Genomic DNA, 21259 nt, shown 5'->3' on the forward strand with positions numbered 1-21259 from the left:
GATAGAAGCAAACAATGACACAGCTGCCATTTGCCTACAAGGTCCACCATGTGACAAACTTAACAACTAAAGAAAAATCCAAACTTTCTAAAACTTACCATAAGCAAAATGTGCTTTGGCGAATTACAGACCTTGGAAACGACTTGAAGATTATATCACCCCACTCATAAAATGCATTTATTGAAAAGAACTGTAATCCTTTATTAGTGATGGAAGGCAAACATTTCACATGCTGCACTGACACTGCTCCAAACCTCCTTTTTTCTATTCAAGAATGAAAGTCGGGCTTTCAGCAAACTACGTTGTGTTTTGAAGAAGTTTTTCATTCTACTAACAGGTTATCCTGCTTACTTTGAAAGTCTCTTTGCACACAAAAAGAAGGGGAGCTGGGGCAAAGAAGGAAAGAAAAGAGTCCATTTGAAAAAATTACACTGCTAGATTACAAGAGTTGAAAGCTGGTATGTAACTTTGCTCCGGGTGATCAAACTGCTAATCAGGAATGCTGTCGGGAACAGAATGGAATTCCAAATAAATTAGCCATGTCCAAGAAGCCAATACAACACAGGATTAAGGCTCACAAAGAAAACAAATTTATTCAGCCTACTTTATCAGAATTCTTAATAATGTGTACTACTTTTTCTCATCGCAGTCTGAGCTCTTCCATTGGAACAGTGTGGAGAAGGAAAAATGAGTCACACTTCATAAATCTCCTACTCATACAGACACCTAAAAAATGTTACATAGAGCAAGACACACAATGCCATTATATATATAAATACATATGCTTATCACAGCCACAGTAGAAATGTGCAGATTTATTTCTCCGACTTTATTTCCGAGGTACCTGACCAAAGAAAAGACGCTACACACTTCTGTGAAAATCTACAAAGCTGAAGGAAAAGGTCAGAACTTCATTGGCCTCCAAGCTAAAATGAGTTTCAATACCATATTGAATAACTAACTACAAAAATAAATCTCTCTCCTCTATGACAATCCCATTGCATCATGTTTTTTACCAAGTATAACAAGAAAAGTTTGCAGCACCGTGGCTGAGGTACTGTCTGCAACTCAGAGCATGTTCTGTTTTCACCTCCAGAGAAACTCTTCATAACAGCCTATGCCAAAATCACAGGAACATTAAAAGATGGGCTTAAGCTTCTGCCTCTCCTTGAACTGGAACTTTAATCTTTATCAGGCTGGTTTTCCTCATCTGCGAAACAGAGATTGTAATAGGCTCTTACTGTACAATAATTTGAAGACAGTGCTAATTTTTTGAAGCATTTTTGTAGCAATAACATTAAAAACAATAAAAAAGGAGATCAAATACTCACAAGAAGTACTTCATGCAGAATCTAGACACATAGAGAGAAATCTTCCTATGATAGAAGTGCATGTATCATCTTGGCTTCTGAACGAAAGAGGTAAACCATAAACATATCCTCACTTCAAGCCATACATTGCCCAATACTCTCATTCACTGAAAACTGAGAGTGAGGACAGTACCACTTACATTTACACAACTTTGCCATATTTCCCTGAGAATCTGTTCATGCAGGGATTTCCTATTAAAAAAATTCATCAAGAAAACCACCAGCTGAGCGTGAGTGTTGGAGATTCATTTGGTTCCCAGCCATGGCACTGCCCTGCCTTCCAAATGACCAAACTGCACGAGCCATTTCATATCCATGGTTGGCGTGTTAGGTATTTTCCAAAGAATTTTTGTCCCAGCTAAGGGGGACTCCCTGTAAGACACCAGTTGCCTCCACTCCCCTTCCCATAATGAAACAAATTAAATGCTATTTACCATTACCACTGTATCTAGTATTTTATTCAAGCACAAAAGTATGTTTTATCAAGTGTGACTTACATTTATTTTTTTGTCAAGTGTTTTCTCCTCCCTGTAAGAAGATATTTGCATAAATATGGAAAGAAAAGCATATATTCCCAAATCCCCTTCTCTGGAACGGCACCTCCAGAGAGTGAGGGTCTGATGATGAAAGCCATTGCTGTACCATCAAGATATGTGACTGGAAGGGTTCTGTCTATACCTCAATGCCTCCATTAAATGCACATTAAAAAATGTTTGATTTGAACAAAATATTTTAAATTAAACGATGCTGTTTGCTCAGAAAAATAAACCAAGAAAGCAACAAGCACAAACAAAACTTTGCATGAAGACCAAGGAAGAGTGCTGATTGCCATTTTTAAAAGGGTCTCCTTGAATAGAAACCAAATTTTTATGATTAACTACTGAAAGAAATGTTTTGATTCAGGGACCAGCAGGACAAGACATTTTCCCAGAGCTTTGGAACACGTCAATAAACTGCTTCATGTCATTTGAGAAAACAATTGTGGCAAATGAACTAGTGGTCTAAGAAATGCTACCTTGTTCTACCTTGACCTGCCAAACAGGGCTGTGTACACTCTGCATTAATGGGCGATTCATGGGCTCGAGCTGAGCACACGTGCAAGTCCTTGAAGAGTCGGGGTGGATTTCTGCATTTCCAGGATACAGACCCCGGGTTTCTGAGGGAAGAAAAAGAGGATGGTTGCTGGCAATGAGCAGCACTGCTCCACTGACTGGCTCTTGGCTGATCGCAGGCCAAGGAGATGCATTCTGGGTTGCCACATTAAATATTTGGCTCTACAAAATAATACCCTAAGTTACAGTTCAATCAGCAAGTGCACTCCTCTTGTACCCTGAAAACAGCATGACAGAGGCACATCTGAGATTTAAAAAAAAAACAAAACCACAGAAAATAAAGCAAGTAGGTGAAAGGTAACTGTATCACTTTACAGACACAAGCTACCCTCTGATTACAACTAATTGAGATATTCAGCAGCCTTAAAACAATACCTTTTTTTAATCAATGTACCCAGACGGCATTCACAGCTTTTTGTGATGACAAATGCCCTTTGAAAGAGTTAATAGGCAAAGGTTTGTACTGGCAATGAATAGGGCTACCTTTAATTGATCCAAGAGCCTTAGAGAGCCGTCTTATAGCGTGATGATGTATTTGGGTTGCAAGTAGGCCAAAATAAGCATAAAGAAAATCTGTAAGACCATGAGACCTTTCATTTTTTCATTGCAGGGAGGGAAAGGGGGGGAACTGCTGAGGAAAATGAGAGAACTATGATGGGGTTATCTTTGTGCTCTGGCACTTAAAATAGATAAAACGACAGAAATTTTGAGGAAAAGAGAGGAAGTGATCAGGCCATAATTCTGAGAATAAACGTCAAGATGTACGGAAATGTACAAAACAAGGCTTCTTCAGAATAAAAAAAAAAAGCCATGAAAAAAGAGGAGATGACCTAATGGTATAAAGAAACATTGATTAAAGAAATACCCAGAGGGAGAAAGATATTCCATCAGCTTTAACAACCACTGCATGGCCATGCATTCCCTCTTAACTTCTCAAGTAAGGGGAGAAAAAAATATCTGTAGAAGAGGCAGTCACATGGATCCATTTATAATTTTCCCCCTTATTCTCTGCTCACCTTTTGCACAGTTTTGCTCAAGATGTACAGGAAATGTGCACACTAAAAGTGACTCACAAAACTAAACACGATGGGTTAGTAGTAAACATTTTACCCTGCGTAGCCAAAGAAGAAACAAAACAATCATTTTTACAAGGAATATAAAATCCATTTAGTCATATTTTTTCTTTATGAGACTGATTATACACTAGTATTACCTAGTAATGAAGGAAACAGTCTATCCATGCTTACACTAGTCTTTCATCAGAAACTCAGTTTTGGCAGAATCCCTCCCTCACACAGCAAAAGCTAAACAGATTTCCTTGAACTTTCACAGGTGCAAACTTTATGTCAAGGTAGAATTTTCTGGAAAGTCTGAGGCAAATCAGACGAGAAAATTCCTAGACTAAAAGACTATTTTCAAATGGAATTACTGTGCGAGTGTACTATCAACAACTCTGTTAAAAAAAATCAAATAGAAAGATGTTGGCCTCTGATATTTTCTTAGAAGACAGACATGGGAGGAGCTAGGAAAAAAAAGTTGACATTGCTCCTTAAAAATAAAGAAGCAGAGCAATAAAATATCCTGCTCCCATATATGCATCCAGATGCATTAGGAAAAGTAAGTCAAATCCAGTTTCAACCTGGAACAGGGAACAGACAAGCTGTTCTCAAATTCCGCTCACGTTGGTCATCCCAGAGCCATGAACGAGCCCTCTCTAACAGACACTAAACAGAGAAAGGTACAGAGTCTTCACTGTGGTCTGGGAAAAAATGAGGAATGAACTTACCTCTCCAAAGCAAAAGAACTCAGACAGGGTTCTCAAAACAGCAAAACAGCAATTTGCCTCCTGTGAGTCTTCCCTTACGGTACAAAGCTCTGAGGAAAAGAACAGATAAAAACTTCACATCACAACTTCCAGACATTTTCCCGATTAACCATCCTAAGCCCACATCAGCAACCACCACAGAATTACAACCACACCAAGGTGAGCACCAGCTGCATCCTTCACAAAACCCCTCACTTCAGGCACAAACATCAGTAGACAAGGAGAACCAGGACATGTGAACAGTGGCAACCTACTATGGAAAGTGGAGACGAGCTGTGCACAGCCTTGCTTACTTCGGTATGAAGAGGCTCAAAATACTGTGCTGTGTTTTGAGTTGCTTTCATTTAAAAAAAAATAATAATAATTTTGAGGAAGTCTTCTCTCCTTGTTCCACTCACTTTCAATTCAGACTCCTAGAATCTTCCGTTGTAGTTTAAAGCCAAAAGATTTCCTTCCACCTTATCAAGTTACATGTAAATTCTAGCTACCATGAGTTTTCTGAAAAGTAAACAAATAAATAAAAAATTAGGATATACAAGGATGTCTAAAGGATATCAAGTTCTCCAGGAACACTTCAAAATCAACTGCTTTTTGTGCAGAGGACAGCAGATGGATTGCCCATCCCGCTCCTCCCAAGCATGGTGAAGCACCAGTGTTTCATAAAATAGAAGTCAATCGTATCACAAAATAACTATGTCCAGTAGCTTCCTATCTGACAGAAAAAAATGGCCTTCAAAGGTCCCTTCCAATCTACTTTATGATTCCATTCTATGAACTGGTACAATCAGCTTAGTCGAGGGGCATTCCATACTACTGAAGATAGTATTTCTACTGCTGCCCTTGTGGACAGCCTACAGAAAAAGAGCCAATATTCAGATCCCGTTCACACACGTTCCATTTCACCAGAGAACACACTGAGGAGGGCACTTTGGTGGCACACACCAGCAAAACCTGAGCCATTTTCCCAAATGAAGCTTAAAGGGTGTTTACAGGTCTGTTTGTTTACACAGAGACAAAACACATCGCACCTGGAAGCACGAGTGGGAGCCAACAGAGCCCTACCAGGATGGCATCTCCCTACGGACTCAAACTGACCATCAATGCCAAAATTGTAAGAATCCCATATCCACGTGCTTATCTTCGACCGAGAAAATACTATACTGATGAGAAACCAAGGCACAGAAAGTCTGAATAGAAATGAACCCAGATTTTCCAAGGGGCATCTATTTTACAGCTGCCTCATAAAACTAAGAGAAACAACGTATTTTTAAAGCCAGCTCATGCTGTACTCTTGAAGGAATTTCTGTATGTGGTTAATTTTCACCCCTGCTCACACGTGCACATGCACACACCTTGAACAGTCGAAACAAAGACTTAAAGGTGGGGAAAGCTGATGAAGAAAGAGAAACAGGTTTTCTAGTGCCAGAGATGGACTCAGTTTCAGAGGGAAGATTAAAACTTATTAGTTTTTGGCCCTCATGCCAATGCTCACAAAAAAGTTTCCCAGGTTCCTTATAAACAGAAATACCCCTCCTGAATAATTTATATCTTTTAAAAGTGGTCTCCAGCAAGCTTTACCTTAGAGCTAGTTGAGTCTCTTTGCAAAACGTGCTGTTTAACTGAGATTTAACTAGACTGCCGTCTACAGGCTCAAACACAGGGAAATAAAACCCACAACGTTTTCCCAAAGGAGGCAGAAGGAGTTTTCATGCTGTATCCTAAGAGGCAACAGGTACAGATAAAGTTGTGCTTTCAGCTCTACCAGTATAAATCCTCAGGAACTCCACGCTGACAGAAACCTCCACCCTAAACTCTCCAAGGACTCTCCTCAGCTCAGCTGGGATACTAATGAAGCAAACTTTGATCCTCTTTTTTTCTAGAAATCTGCTTCACAATTCAACATCTTTGATGTAAATCTTTTAAAAGACTGTGATGGCATCAAGTCAGGGACAGGATGGAGGGAAATGTGTTTCTGACTCCTCTGTGGGGGGACCATTAGGAGGAGGGTTAATAGCCCTGGGCATGCGATCAAATTAAGGTTTGTGCCAGTTCCCCCCAGGCTTTCCCTTGCCATCACCAGCTTCTCCAGGCTGGGCAGCTCACCCTCATCTCACCAAAGACGGCTCTTAAACAGGAGCACGGCAGTCTGCTGGAAGGAAACAGAAAGATAATCACACAACTAACTTATATGGACAAAGTATGAAACAGGCCGAGGGAAGGGAGGGAGGGAGAGAGGGAGGGAGCCTTTGATACCTTCACCTTGGGAGCGATACAAACTTCATGTACATCCAGCTTAAAAGCTGGGAGGTGGGGGGAGCTGGAATTCGGACCTTCCCAACATGTGGATTGCAGCACTGAGGCAGCACCGAGTCTAAACAAGGCTGGAGTTAGCATTCAGAGCACACAGCCCGGCAGAGTATGGGAAAGGGATAGAGCAGCCCAAAGAGCTGGCGCCACGAACTGACGAGCAGAGCGCAAGTGATAAAGATTTACTGCGAGAGAGGAGGAAACAGTCCGCTGGCCCGATTAGAGCTGTGAATACCGAGTTGTTCAGGGAGGATTTTGCAGCTGACTGATCACAGGCTGTCGGAGCAGGCCTCGGACAACAGCTGCAAGGCTTGCTGGGCTGCAGAAACAAAAGGCGCCTAGCACGGTGCAAAGAAAGAGTTGACAGGTTGTTGTTAGCAGTGGCAAATGTGTGAGGTATGTCACTGTGTGTGAGACGGGCTGGGCTGGGGTGGTGGGGATGAAGGAGGGCAAGAAGCACAGGCAGCACTCAGAAAAAGGGGGGAGCGTCGCGGGGGAGGGAGCAGGGACACAGGCTTGGTCAAAGCGTTTTCCTAAAATCAGGCCGGTGTTTGTACGGAGGACAATCGCAAGGTCTGTTTACTGCTGCCAAGATGAATTAGCCCATCGTCTCATTTATAGGACGAATCCGGTGGCACAGACTATAAGGTGCATGGCATTAAAGGGACTAATTAGACGATTCCGGCAAATCTGAATTAAGACCCTTTCTTTCTTTGAAAGCTGGGAAGCATTTCTCAGGACTCCAGTCAGATGGCTTAGGTTTTGTTTGGGCTTTTTCTTTCTCTTCTGAGAAGGGGTGTCTTGTGCAATTCCCTAACTCATCAGGGTCTGCTCTAAATTCTGCTCTGAGCTTCAAAAACAGTTGTTAGGAAGCTGCTGGCATTTACATCATATCTAAAAAGGTCCAAACGAAAATCCCGGATTCTGCAGGAATTCAGGTCCCAGTCCATGGACAAACTTTACAGCTGGTCCCTCCTGTTAAGAGTGGGCTAAACCAGAAGCCCACATGAGAACATACCTGAGCTAAGAGCCTGCAGCTGAATTCTCACTCACACACACAAAACAAGCGAGGTCTTTCAAAAGCTGGCTTCTAATCTGACACCCACCCCCTTCAAATCCAGTGATTGCAGCCAAGCGCTTTTCCCAAGCAGCTCCAAGCTTTCTGGAGCCATGGTTCACTAAGCGTGTGAGTGCTGGGCAGGAATGTATCAATGAAACTCCGGAGATGATCAAAGACAGGAGCTGGAGAACAGGAGACCTTACTTTCAGCTCCCTGTTTGGCAAGTTTAGGATTCAGTTCTTGAAGTCTGGCAACATTTTACTCCAATTGTGACCAAAACAAAGTGTTCCAAACACCTCTGAAGCAGTGGTGCATGCTGTTTGCACACAACCACTATATTACAGTGGTCACTATTAAAATGTTTTACAAGCAGTTAAGGTTACCATGGCATTCACTGCATACTCATAGAAGGAAATACCATGAAAATCACAGAAACATCCAGCACTGCAAGCTGCAAATATCAGATGTTTCATAGTAATTAGTGACACTTTGTAAAGCATAGGCTTCTTGCATTTTAGCACACTTATCTATCACCAACGAATAGGAGACACTAAGAAAGTGCAGTGGCCTTTATAGTGTCCAATCAATTATACAAACAAACTTTATTTTGATTTTTCTCTTCTAAATGGTCTCTGGGACCCAGTTAGTCTAGTCCCAACGGGCAGCACTTGATACACTGTAAAGGGAATTCAGAACAAGAGGCATTTCAAGCCTTCTAACACAGCTCCTTTCTCCCAAAATATATATACAAAAACCAACCCAGTGTGCAGAATACTCCATCTAGGGGCAGAAATGTGACTCAAAATTTCCTTAGCCTTTGCTTTGACATGTGTTAACCTCATTCTACCAGGTCTGAGTGCATGAGAAATAATCAGACATTTCACAGAGGTTCCAAATAGCTCTTCCTCAGTATGAGTCCATAGATTTTTATTTTTTATTATTTTAAATACAGAGCTTCCAGCTTGAGTTTCTGCTTAAGAGTGATGAAGAACACAGGCACCACTTTTGTACATCTACTAGCAACTGGACTATACTTTAAATTACAAATATTATCCTAGGAACAATTTATAATCCATCATCCCCATATGCTCAAAGTTTTCAGCTGAATAAGGGTGGCCAGTGAGCTCAACTGCAAAGAATAATGAAATGCCTGAAGGACTACTTGTGTAACTATATTTTTGTATGTAATTGTGCTTCTACTGGAGTCAAAGCAAAGTCTGAATTTGACTGCCATGGGAGCAGAAATAATTTGTGGCAGAAGTATATTTCTGAATCACAAATTCTCTCTGTAGCTGGATAATTCAATATCATTTATGATTAATGTTAGCACGTGGAATTTGTTCACCAAATGTACTTGAGAGCAATGCATACAGTAGACAGAAGCAACAATTCACAGGCTCTGAGAAAACCCTGAAAATACAAAATAGTGCCTGTTAAGAACTTTTTTCTTTTTAGGGAAAAAATTAGTTGCAGAAGTATATCAAGCCTTGCCTTCCAGTGGTGTTTTCTTTATACAAATCGCTTTCAGCTGACAAGTCCTCACTGATTTTCCATAGTCAGCAATAGGTTACGGCTTGTCCGTAATGTCACAGCTTTCCACGGCACTGTGTCTTGCTCTTTGTCTCTCTGGTACAGAGAGGCTGCTTCTGAGGCTGCTGTAACACTTTGGAAAGTAATCAAATTACTTCCTACATTTGCTCTCCTTAAACACCTCTGCTTGATCCCCTCCACTCTTCCTGTTCAGCCTCTCAGTCGCGAACTTCATACTTCATAAATGCAGAGGTTAGAATTTTCTAGACACCACTTTAATTTTTCAAATAGCAATCCAATTACTGAGCAAATTGGCACATGTGCCTGGTTACATAGTGACTTGGCACTGCCTCCACTCGCTGCTGGCAGTGATGAATGTGTTCCCCCTCAGCCCTCCTCATCTATCTGCTCCAGCCTCAGAGCCAACACCAGTGACCACATAAGGAGAGTGCCTGGCAGCTGCAAGCCCGAGGTGCCAAGAGGCAGATTGTGTTCTGTAGCAGCAGGATCTGGGTCTGTGACTGGCTTCCTGGCTAGTCTTTTGTAAGACCTTTTCCATGGCCTCTAGGTTGGCTCTAATGAAGCCTGTAGAAATGCCTGCAGGGAGCTGGTATAGAAGTGAGTTAAGTCAAAGGTTTAATTTAGTTTCTAAAGTGAAGTGAATGTATATTGGCCTTCTCTTTCCACCCTGCAATTATATTCCTGCCACATTTATGTGAAAATACAGTATTCAGTCAACAATAGGAGTGCATTCCTGGGTATGTCTGCACCGCACATTGGGGCAAAGATCCCCAAGCCAGCCTCAATTAACTTCGCTGCAGAAGCAGGAGCAATATAGCCGTGTTTGCTCGCTGTGACACCCGAGCTAATTAACTATGTATGGCAGTAACAGAGCTTTACTGTTTCTGGCACCGACACTGCTGTCCCTGTGTGGCAAACTGCTACAGACATGCCAGCTCACTTGGAGGTAACCAGAGGGCTCCCCAGTCCAGTGCTGCTTTGCACTGCCCAGATACGTTTAGGAATACTCCAGGAACTGGCAGGAATTTGCTGGCCATCATGTGAGAGTGGCGAGGCTACAGATGTGGTTACAGTAAATGTGGACTGTTCCACTTCCATCCCATTCACATTCTTTCATTGCTCGCAACATGATGGTCACAGAGCATCTTTAAGTAATGTGCTGAGCATCTTGAGCAGCATCTGTCACATGTGCTGCTTTCTAAATATCTCACTTCCTCCTCTTGGGGCAAAAAGCTGGGCAAAGATACTTTAAAGTATTTCTCACACTTGGTTTGGTTTTTTTTTCCCCCCCCCAACAAATTTGGGTCTTAGCCATAAGTGAACTTCTTTAGACTATTTAAAAAGCCATTTTCAATTATTTCAATGAAGCAGATAAGGACTTTCCCACAACAGGATAGCTTCTCCCCATCTGTTTTTTTTATGATCCCCAAGAAATTAACTTTCTTAAAATAAACGAGTGCAGGTTCCAACAACCAGAGATGCACTATGATCCCTGTAATTCAAACAGGCTTTGGCGAAGGTAAAAACAAAACACAACTTGCCTCTTTCGGAATTCCACCTCAGGCATACCAAGAAGCTACTGGAGAGAATCAGAGTTATTTGTCCAGCAAATTTCTGATGCAGATGATAGTCTGGAAGATATCTGAGTGGACTCTGAACTGCACACACAAGAATTTTTCACCAAGTTTGCTTGCTTGGACTTTACTGTATGAGTTGGACTTTATGGGTACAGTTGTTTGTTACTGATGGAATTTTTCCTTTCCCTTTATATTTCTTCTCCTGAATCAGGTATTTTGACAGAGGTGCTTAATGAGATCCAAGTGGTTAGATTATATTTAATTAAATTATCCATGTTTATAATTTAAGAGCCTTGACCAGTGTCCATCATTTGAAATCTGTGGGTAGATAAGAAGCCCAAAGTCTTCTGTTGGCTTCCTAGATAAATAAGCCATGATCTAATTCCAAGAACCACCAAAAGTATACAAGGACTTTCTCTCCAAACCTAATCAATCACCCCAGCTCTCAAGACTGACTTTTCACAAAATACCAAACACAATGATAAATTTTAACACGTGTACCCCTTGAGCTATACCTCTGTACAAACACCCACAACTGTGATGCAGCAGTGTGGATTTTAATTGAGTATTTGATATCTGAGCATGACGTTTTTCCTCTGTGCTCTCAGTCTTTGCCACACCTTTGCATGGGTTACTTGGAGTCGCTTTAAACAAACACCACTAAATTCTGCACAGGCACCAGGCGAGGTAAAGTTACACACATTGCTGGTAGGCTTCATACCAGTTTTCAGGAGTTTCTACCTCTGCATTTCAGTGACGTTCAAGAGAAGCAAGAAAACCCCGGAGCTGTCGATGAAGTGCAACCCTACTGCCATCTTCAGTACCTTCTACGGGAGCAGGACACCGGACCCACACTCCTGGCCACAGGCCTGTAGGGCACAAGGAAGAGTTAGTTATGCAGAAGGGCACATGAGCATGTGCCTCTCACCAGGCATGTGAACGCCCCGCACATGCCAAAGTTAGCAACAAAGTTAGCCAAGCTGTGCTAGAGCTAAGCATGCACTTAAGAGCTTTGCTGGATGGCAGCCATTTACAGATCCACAATCAGTACAGAGACAAGGAGGCAGAGACTTCCTTTAATTGGTCCTCTGAATTCTCTTCCTGAAGACATATGCTTGGTTATTTCAATTAACATGTTCAGAAAAACAAATACTCTTCTTCTGATTACATCTCAGACACTGGCACATGTATCATTTTTCCTGGACTCCTTAATTTACCACACTTCCTAAAGATTCAGGGCCAGACAAACAACTGAAAATCAAGTGCAGAAAGCAGCTGGATTCTGAGAAGACAGAACTCCCAGTTCCTGTTTCCCTCTTGCGTTATCCTTGGTTTGTTTGAAGATGCTGGTGGGTGCTTGCCTGCATGTAATGATAACTACTAACAGCAGCTTGATGAATAAGAGAAGAGAAAGTGGAAAAGGAAACAATAGGAAAGGCATTAAGGGCACTAAGTCATTCTTTAAGGGATGGGCATTAGACATATGTTCGCTACTCCAGTCCCAGCGCAATCAAAGCTGTCCTGTGCCACTGCCAAAAACTGTAACAGGTGCCAGAAGATTACAGCATTGGTTAAATCCACTCTTAAGGCACCAGCTCAGGGAGTGATCCAAATCCCAGGAGCCAATGAACATCTTCCCCCAGATGTCAATTGTTTTCAAATAGCTCCACTCTTATTTCCAGTGTGATGCTGGGGAGGGGCAGGGGAATAAATAAATTTGGCTGCCAGGAGGCAATCCTCTGATTTCACCACTGCCAGCCTGGACAGGTGCCAAAGCCATGCACAGCCTCTCAAACACATTTGTAAGGCAATTAATATTTTATATTCACAATAATAAGAGAGCCTCATTCACACAGAACTATTAAGACAGTTTCTGGTTCCATTCTTCCCAGCACATTACAACGCCAACTCCATGCCAGCAGCAGCCACATGGCCTAAAGGTGCCAAGCTGGCAAGGATACTCTCTCTCAGCATTTGGCATCTAAACCCCTTGGCAAAGCCCTCAGCAGTTGTGCTTGGCTGGCTTCAGATTCGTCATGTGGTCAGGCTGCTGATAGCATGGGAGGGTGCTGCGTCCTCTGGGCACCATTTCACTTTAACACCTGTCTGATTCAGAGGAATGCGCGCACATGCAGAGCAAGATCCCTGCACAAATCCTCCCGGAGACCCAGAGCACATGCTCCATTTGTTACTGAAAGGGGTCGTTTCCTCAGAACCACTGTGCCTTTTTTTTTTTCCCCTCCCCTCTCCCCCTCCTCTTCCCCTTCACATATCTGTATACAGCCCTTGGAGGGTCCGACATCCTGCCATGCATTCCACATGTGTTGGAGGTTTCCTCTGTGAACCAGGAATACAAAACATTTTTGTATATAATGAAATCTCATATTTTACTGTGCTCATATAAAACCATTTCTTTGTGAATAAGACTCCTTTTATTTGTGACATTTTAATGATCTACAAATGTTTGGTATAGATGAAAGGAAATTATTATTTCCAGGTCACCTTGCAGTAATACTTTTTGATAGGCACCATAATTCCAATTAAATTGAGTAATAAGTGAGGGGGAAAGCCTTCAAATATTTAAAGTGCCACTGAAGCAGAAATATTTTGAAAGGAAAACATAAAAACAAGCATACATCTTTTACCACAAGCTACAGAATATCAGAGGAGCATAGATAAGAAAATTCAAAGCCTTTTTTCCACTGGGGACCACTCAAACTAATGCAGACCATAAGAATGCGACTCTGTGCCCCACAAACAGCACAGTTTTGTGTCACAGGATTGGGGCTGACTTGGTCACAAATTTATTGAAATAATCCCAAGACTGGTCCCTCAGAGATACCTGTCAAAAGCACAACTACCACCTTGGCAGAGGCAGCTCCCCGGAACGGCAGAGAAGTGCGTTGAGATGTCGCAGGGCACCTCCCCAAATCCCTGCCTGTCCCAAAGCACTACACCCACGAGCCTGCACTGGTTCTTCTGGTACATTCTGACACCTTTGAGCACAGTTATCTTTGGGTCAGACACCCTGAAGCCTGTGAAATACACGCAAGCCTTGGGTTGCTAAGCTCACATCACAAAATAGCTGCTATCGCTCGCTCTGGAGGGAAGGCTCAGCGTGCCCATCCCACCCCAGCTGGAACATCCAAACACAAGCCACGACTCCCGTGTTCCCCCTCAAGCCATACCCCTCTGCCTGTCACCTTGTACCGTGGCTTTTGGTTTCTATCAAGCTCAGGGCCCACAGACACCAGCCAGGGCCTCCCTGTTCTAGCACACAAACCCTGCTTGCTGCACGTAGTATGCATCTATCAGTACTCCTGTGTTTAGCCACGTGAGCTTTGCTTTTTTTAAATAAAATTTTTTTTAATTGCTTTGAGGGAGCTGATTTTTGTTGTTTTGTTGGGGTTTTTTTTACCTTCTTGAACAGTTCTTCGTTATTCAATCAGGAAAAAATCTTATCTCCCCCCCTCCTCTGATACACATGTTTTCTTCAGAACACTAGGGCAATATGTAGGATGGACACTGGGACCACGGCAAATTTAAGATCCAGCATCTTGGAGGCTTTCCTGGCCATAAGCCAAACCTTTCTGGAATGGAAAAAAGCTTTTTAATATGGCATTTTCAGTAAGAAATTCACTAGTTAACCCCGGGGAGGTAAGGAAATACCCCAACTTAAAATTATTATTCAGTTGCATATAAAAATGTTATTTTAGTTCATTTTTAGGACTTGCTGTAATTGCATTATTTTCCATTTCTTTTTCTCCATGACCTGGGCAGTGGATTTCATTGTGATTAAAGCACCTGGCTTTTGGAGCAAGGGAGACAAAAAATAAGTACCAAATAAACATATAAAACTCTCAAGCAACATTCCTGGAATAGTTCTTCTGTAAAGTACATGGCATGTTCAGAACACATGATTTCCTGGTACAAAGATTTTATTGGCTTCGCTGCTCAGTGTGGTCATCTCAGATGCATGCCAAATAAACCTTTCACACCATATTGACATTTATTTTTCATCTCTGGCTACACATCTACTCTTTCTAAAAAGCAAGTTCCCGACTCCTGCAGGAATTCCCAAGCTGAATGTTTTATCATCTCCCCTGGAAAAATGATAACCTGGAAGACAGCACTGCATGTTACTCTTGGCAACTAAAGTGGAAAGGAGTAAGTACAGGATTTTAGAAGATGCAACCAAAGAACAACAGCTGGGGAGGAGGGTTTGCCTCCATCAGGTTCCTGGCACCTTGTTTTGGCAGCATCCCAGCACCAGGTACCAGGAGCAGACTTGTTCTCAAACGAGGGCCAGTCAGAGTGAGCCCTGGAATGAGGGCACCCTACAGCATGGCTTGTATACAAGCCATGTGGAAGAGCAAGGAATGGAAAAAAAATTGATGTCAAGGTCAGAAAAGCCTCCAGTTTCAATACATACACGTAAACCTACATGGACAGACCTTGCCAGGTGTTTCCTTATCATAATGCACTTCCCCCTGTTAACGTGACTAAATAAATACAACTTACCCAAATCAAATCCTGACCATTTCCCCCTTTTAATCTTAATGAACTTTCTCAGGCTTATGCACTTTTTCAGCATGCAACGTAAAGTCAAGAGCTTCTTCATGAGAATGTGCCTGACTGGGAACTTTATTTTTTTAGAACAGTTACTGTGCCGTGACACAAGGGTAGAACACTGCTTTAAAGGGCTGCTGACTCTGGACAATTTATATGCTAATTCCAGAAATGATTCCTCCTACATTAAATAAGGAGCTGAGGAATGTTCCAAAGGTCTAGACAGACCATGCCATTAACAGATTGGGTAAATCAACATTAATACTGCCCACAGTATATTACACCGTGTGAACTTTCTTCACTGCCCACACTTTACTAATTTTAGTTCCGCGTGGTTCCTCAGCTGACTGGCCAAAATATAAACTACATCAGCTCCCTAAAGCCTCCCTGTGCCCATCTTGGCCTTGGACTCGCCTTTAATATTAAACTTGAGAAAAAAAATCCTGAATGGTCACACTTTTTTATTCAGGGTACGTTTATAGATGGTTTATAAAGGGTTAATAAATGATTAATAGATTATGAAAATATCAAAGAAGTATGGACAACTACAAACACTAAGAATAGCTGTCTGACACCCAATACTAACCAATCAGCCATTTAGGACATACATTCTAGCCCAAACTCCATCAGTGTGACGGCCGAGCCTGGCAAATAATTCAAATATCTTCAAGCTTGCTTGAGCATTGACAAGTTCTCCAGCATTTATTAGTAGTGTTCTGAGGCTATTAGACAAACCTGTCTCTGAATTTAGACTTTGAACAAACAAGCTGTTATAAAACCTTAGGCTACCAGAAAAATTTCCAGTTTTTATTTTACTTTCAATAAAAATGAGATTTACACAAATTTTCATATGGCATATGTAATGCCAATAACACAGAATTGAAAAACTCAAAATGCAACAAGCATCACTAAATGGATCATAAAGTAATAAGGTCAATTTAATTTTTAAAATTCCTTCTGTTTTTTGTACCTCAGCTTAATAGCTATGCTGCTAAAACAAGGCATTGATGCAAAGCATGATGCTAAGTGCCTAGTTGTCACAGAAAATAAATTTCATCTCATTTGGGACAAAATTTTGGGTTTAGAAATAAATCAGCATGCAAAGCATTTACAGCATTTTGTGCATTATCACGATGTGATGAGTTCTTGCAGTGTCACTCCCTGATAAACCCTAAGGCAGTAAATACTGTGAGGCACCTTCACATGACAAAAATCTGATTTCTTTGCAACTGAAGCAAGAGCTGCTGATAGGCTTTTCTTTCTTCTGCCCTCACCTACCTCCCTCCCCTTTTTTTTCTTCTATCTACTTAACTGAGGACTATACCAAATGCATGTGAATGACACAATCTCATAACTTTCTTAACAGACATTGCAACATTTTGGGGGCACAGAGCTGAATATGAAGTCAAAAGAGCACTGGGGAGGTACCTCCTCTCATTGAACTCAATAGCTGAACTTCCATTGAGTGCCAGGGGACTGAATTAGGTCTGTTTATAGTGTGGGTGCCAGCAAACTCTTTGTGCTTCATCACACACATCCCCCTAACCAATCACTGCACTATGATTTAATTATTTCATAGGAGCCACCTCTTAGCAAAGCACAGCCAGGTATGGAGTGCAAAAAAACCTACTGAAAACCAGTCCCAGCAGGACCCCAAGACCTGACAGAGGTAATAAATGCATCACACACAGCAAGAAAATGCTTTGCTATACCTGAGACACCTCAGCCAAATGACTCCTGATAATGATCAATGATGGCAAATTGGCAGCCGGGCTACTGGAAAAATTCCAAGTTTCACCTTCCAGCTACAGGAATGAGGAGGATATATGTGAATGTGATCTTTGGCAGGGAAAGGTACATTGTTTCATTGCTGTGGGAAAAATGCTTATTGCTCAAACATTTCCTTAAAATAAGATTACAATGAAACATTAGAGGTAGCATTATTAACAATAATCAACTTTCCTGGCTAAATGAAGAAAAAAAAAACCAAAACCTTTTCAAAACCTATCTCCAATCTGCAGGAAGAAAAAAAATGAAATCTAGTGTTTCACCCCTCGCTTTTTTTCTGATCACTTCAGCAGAGATGCTACTGCAAAGAGAATAGGCCTTTGTGTGCTTTGGGTTTTAAAAATCAAGGCAACCTGTTCTCTTTCCCCATCAACAAATGAGGAGGAGATTAATTGAAATTTTGAGGCTAGACTGTAACACCTGATATACTGAAAACAAGAACCCTCACACCTCAAATTTATTTCTGAATGGTGAACCTTGCACAGGAAACAGCTCGTGTCTGAAGAGAGACACAAAATGCATATGGCTTTAAAAAGGATTTGGGGATATGAGAATCCGAAATTGTTGCTGTGCTCCATGGAACAGAGAAAAACCTGAATGGGCTTTATAACCTTTGCATCAAAACCTAGTGAAAAGAACGTTGCTAAATACTCAAACAGGTGCTCTTCCTGAGAAACCACTAGTGAAGCTCATGCAGATGTCTGCTCCTAAGCACGCATGAACACGTATGTTTTACACAAATGTGTAAAACACCCTATGCTCCTCAACAGGAAGAAAATCATTCCAGAGTCAGAGCTCATCCAGAGGCTCTGACTCATCACTGTCCATCCAGTTTAGAGCCACCTTTCTCCCCTCCTTTCTCAGTCTTTTACCTCAGCTTCCTTCCAACATCCTTTACCTCCTGTGAAGGTTCAGCCAGCTTCTTTCCTCCATCAATCCTCTTAGTTTCCCCCAGAACATACCTTATCTCAACAGGAAAACAAAACACTGGAATTAATGTTATTTTGTCTTCCCTGTATGTCCCTCTCCTCATGCTGCCTTTTTAGGTTAAAGTTTCTTTATGACAGGGATTATTTACTGTTCTGTGTACTCATACACCACAGGCTGGAACTTAACCAGCCTCAAACCACTACTGAAAGAAATTGAGAATAAAAAGAGACTGCCTTTGTCCTAGGTAAATGCTCTCCAGAGTGATATCAATCATATTTATCCATCTTTGCAAAAGGAACCCCAGAAAGCACATAACAAACATGCCAAACATTATAGAACCTAAATCACCAGTTCTTTTGAAAAATATTTATTTTAAACAATTTGTGTAGCATGAAATGGAATTACGTTTATTCTAGGCATCTCTGATTAAATCATGGTGGAAATCTTATTTTTGAGTGTTGATCATTTATCTTTTCAGGGTCCTTAGGAGTAAATTCTACCTGTTCACAATTACTCCTTTCTCTTCATTGAGCTGCCTGAATACAATTAGAAAAACATTCAAATTGCAAAAATTTTCCTATGAAAGACCATAACTGGATATAGAAAAATTTCAAAATACTCAGGCAGACACCCATAAAAACATTTTTAAAATTGCTTCTGAACACGTTTAGCATCTAAATATTTTTTTACTGATAATTTGACAGCAACCATGTACTTCATTTTCTTAGTGGCAAAGCTCTTGGAAAATCCAGAAGGTTAGGCTACAGGTTTGTTGCCAATCTGTGTTTATCATAGAATCCTAGAAGAGTCTGGGTTGGAAGGCACCTTAAAGATCATCTCATGTCAAGCTCCCTGCTCTGAGCAGGGACACCTTTCACTACCCCAGGTTGCTCAGAGCCCCATCCAACCTGGCCTTGGACATTTCCAGGGATGGGGCAGACACAGCTTCTCTGGGCAGCCTGTGCCAGGGTCTCACCACTCAACAGTAAAGAATTCTTTTTAATATCTAATCTAAATCTACTCTCAGTCTGAATCTGTTCCCCCTTGTCCTGTCACACCATGCTCTTGTAAAAAGTCTCTCTCCATCTTTCTTGTAGGCTCTGTTCAGGTGCTGGAGGCCACAGTTAGGTCATCCCTAAGCCTTTTCTTCTCCAGGCTGAACAATCCCAATTCTCTCAGCCTTCCCTCCCAGGAGAGGTGCTGCATTACCTTGGTGTCCCACTTCTGGACTCACTCCAGCAGCTCCATGTCCTTCCTGTGCTGGGGCTGCAGAGCTGGATGCAGCACTGCAGGTGGGAGCTCACCAGAGTAGAGGAGCAGAATCCCCTCCCTCTACTGCTGCCCACGGGGCTTTGGATGCAGCCCAGGACATGGGTGGCTTTCTAGGCTGCAACTGCACATTCCCAGCTCATGTCCAGCCTGTCACCCACCAGCACCTCCAAATCCTTCTCAGCAGGGCTACTCTGGATCTGTTCATCCTCAGCCAGGATTGACACCAAGGGCTGACCTGACCCAGGTGCAGCACCAGGACTTGGTCTTGTTTAACCTCATGAGATCCCCAAGGACCCACTCCTCAAGCTTCTCCAGGTCCCTCTGGATAGCATCCCATTCCTCAGGTGTGTCACCACACTGAGCTTGGTGTCACTTGGAAGTTTGCTTTAGGGTCAAAGAAAGCCACAGTGACAGTCCCTGTTGTTTTCATAACACATCCCAGGCCTGACCAAAGGCCACTGAAACCAGGAGAAATCTTTCAGACCTTTAAGTGGACTTAGAATGAAGAAATAATTCACTCTGCTGCAGAACAGATAAAAGGCAATTTAACCACAAATTCTGCAGAGTAGGAGCTGAATTTCTACCACTCCTAAGGAAGTGGGAACTCAGAATCCCAGCCTTCTCATTGCAGGGAAAGCATGGGGTTATTGCAAGAACTAACCCATTCTGACATGCCAAAAGGATCTATTTTCTTTCCATGAAGCTCAGGTTTCCACCTTTGGCTACATTCTCAGAATGCAAAGTTCTATTTTTGACCCAACTCAGTAGGGCATGCAACGAGGAGAGTGGGAGAACTTTCCTGAATGTGCACCGAGCAGTCAGCCAAGGCTTCTGTGGAAAGAGACATCAGTTTCAGATCAAGATGGGCCATTACAGCCACCTTATCTAATCATCATCCCTCACACAGACCAGAAACCATCAGGCAGATCTAAAACGCTTAAAGCTGCACATTCCAGAAAGGCATCCACTTGGCAGCTCTGAAGTACAACAACAGTGCTTCAAAATGCCACACTTCCTTGGGAAGGGACATCTGATAATTTTGCTGTGAGCACTACTCAGCTCTGGAGAGGATGGACCAGCAAGGTTTGCAGCCCATAACATGAATTCAGATAGCACAGAGTGACAAACCCTGGCAGGAACAGCACAGTTTGAGTACTTCAGCTGTGAATTCAAGCTAAATGAAGTAGGTGATCAATCTTTCAGCCCTCTGCAGGTGAATTGAGGGAAACAAAACAGACAAAATGATTGAAGCACAACTTTATGAATAATACATAATCATTTCCTTTTATATAGGAATGAACTACATGAAGTTCCAGAGGTCTGTGGTACACTGGAAAGGAGGTGTAAACCCCTGATTTGTAACAAAGTGCCCCAAAAATGCATGAATGCTTTGATGACTTCAGGTACCCTCCTTCACAAGTACCTTCTTCCTTCTTCATTTGCTCAAGAATTTGGGTAGGGTCTTCCCTAATTGAAGGCTTTCTAGCTAAAACGAACTTTTGTGAAAATGGGCAAGTCATTGAGCCCAAAATTCAGCCTTTTAAACATGTGAGGTTTGGATGCACTTTTGCTGAATCCACAGCAGATCTGAAGGAACATCCAGAAATTCCTGCTAGCATTACTAGCAGGAATGGCCTTTGGTTGCAGTCACTTACAGAGGTTGTAAGGGCTCTGCAGTCAGTGCTGACCTTACAGATCCTCATGTTATTTTTTTAACATGATGGTTTCATGTCTCTTGGAGATTTGCCCTAAGATACATCCTTTGAAACAGGTACACGTGGAATTATCAGCCTGCAAACTGCCCTTCTCCCCAGCCCCTGGAAATGATCAAATATCTTTGACATGGGGAAGCTGAACTGGGAGGAAATGGTGATTATCCTCTTGAAGCAACCCCTAGA

The 21259-nt window shown here is 42.1% G+C and overlaps 1 protein-coding gene across 5 annotated transcripts in view; it reads right to left on the reverse strand.

Annotated features, from left to right (window-relative positions):
- Positions 1–213: 213 nt before the first annotated feature.
- TPCN2 (two pore segment channel 2) overlaps positions 214–21259 on the reverse strand; it is a 59036-nt gene continuing 37990 nt past the window's right edge. Inside the window, exons 25-27 of one of the 5 annotated variants that reach the window (XM_069016421.1) lie at positions 4269–4357; positions 2386–2526; positions 214–1408 (exon numbers count right to left, since the gene is read on the reverse strand). In XM_069016421.1, the coding sequence (XP_068872522.1) occupies positions 4288–4357 (70 nt within the window). In that variant the 3' untranslated portion in view covers positions 214–1408; positions 2386–2526; positions 4269–4287. Of the gene's footprint in view, positions 1409–2385; positions 2527–4268; positions 4358–4705; positions 4806–8262; positions 11672–21259 lie in introns of those variants that run through there. The other 4 variants (XM_069016423.1, XM_069016420.1, XM_069016424.1 and 1 more) reach the window with 4 other exon arrangements.

The sequence above is a fragment of the Aphelocoma coerulescens genome, chromosome 5, assembly GCF_041296385.1.
Source record: "Aphelocoma coerulescens isolate FSJ_1873_10779 chromosome 5, UR_Acoe_1.0, whole genome shotgun sequence".
In the NCBI taxonomy this organism is placed as follows: Eukaryota; Metazoa; Chordata; class Aves; order Passeriformes; family Corvidae; genus Aphelocoma; species Aphelocoma coerulescens.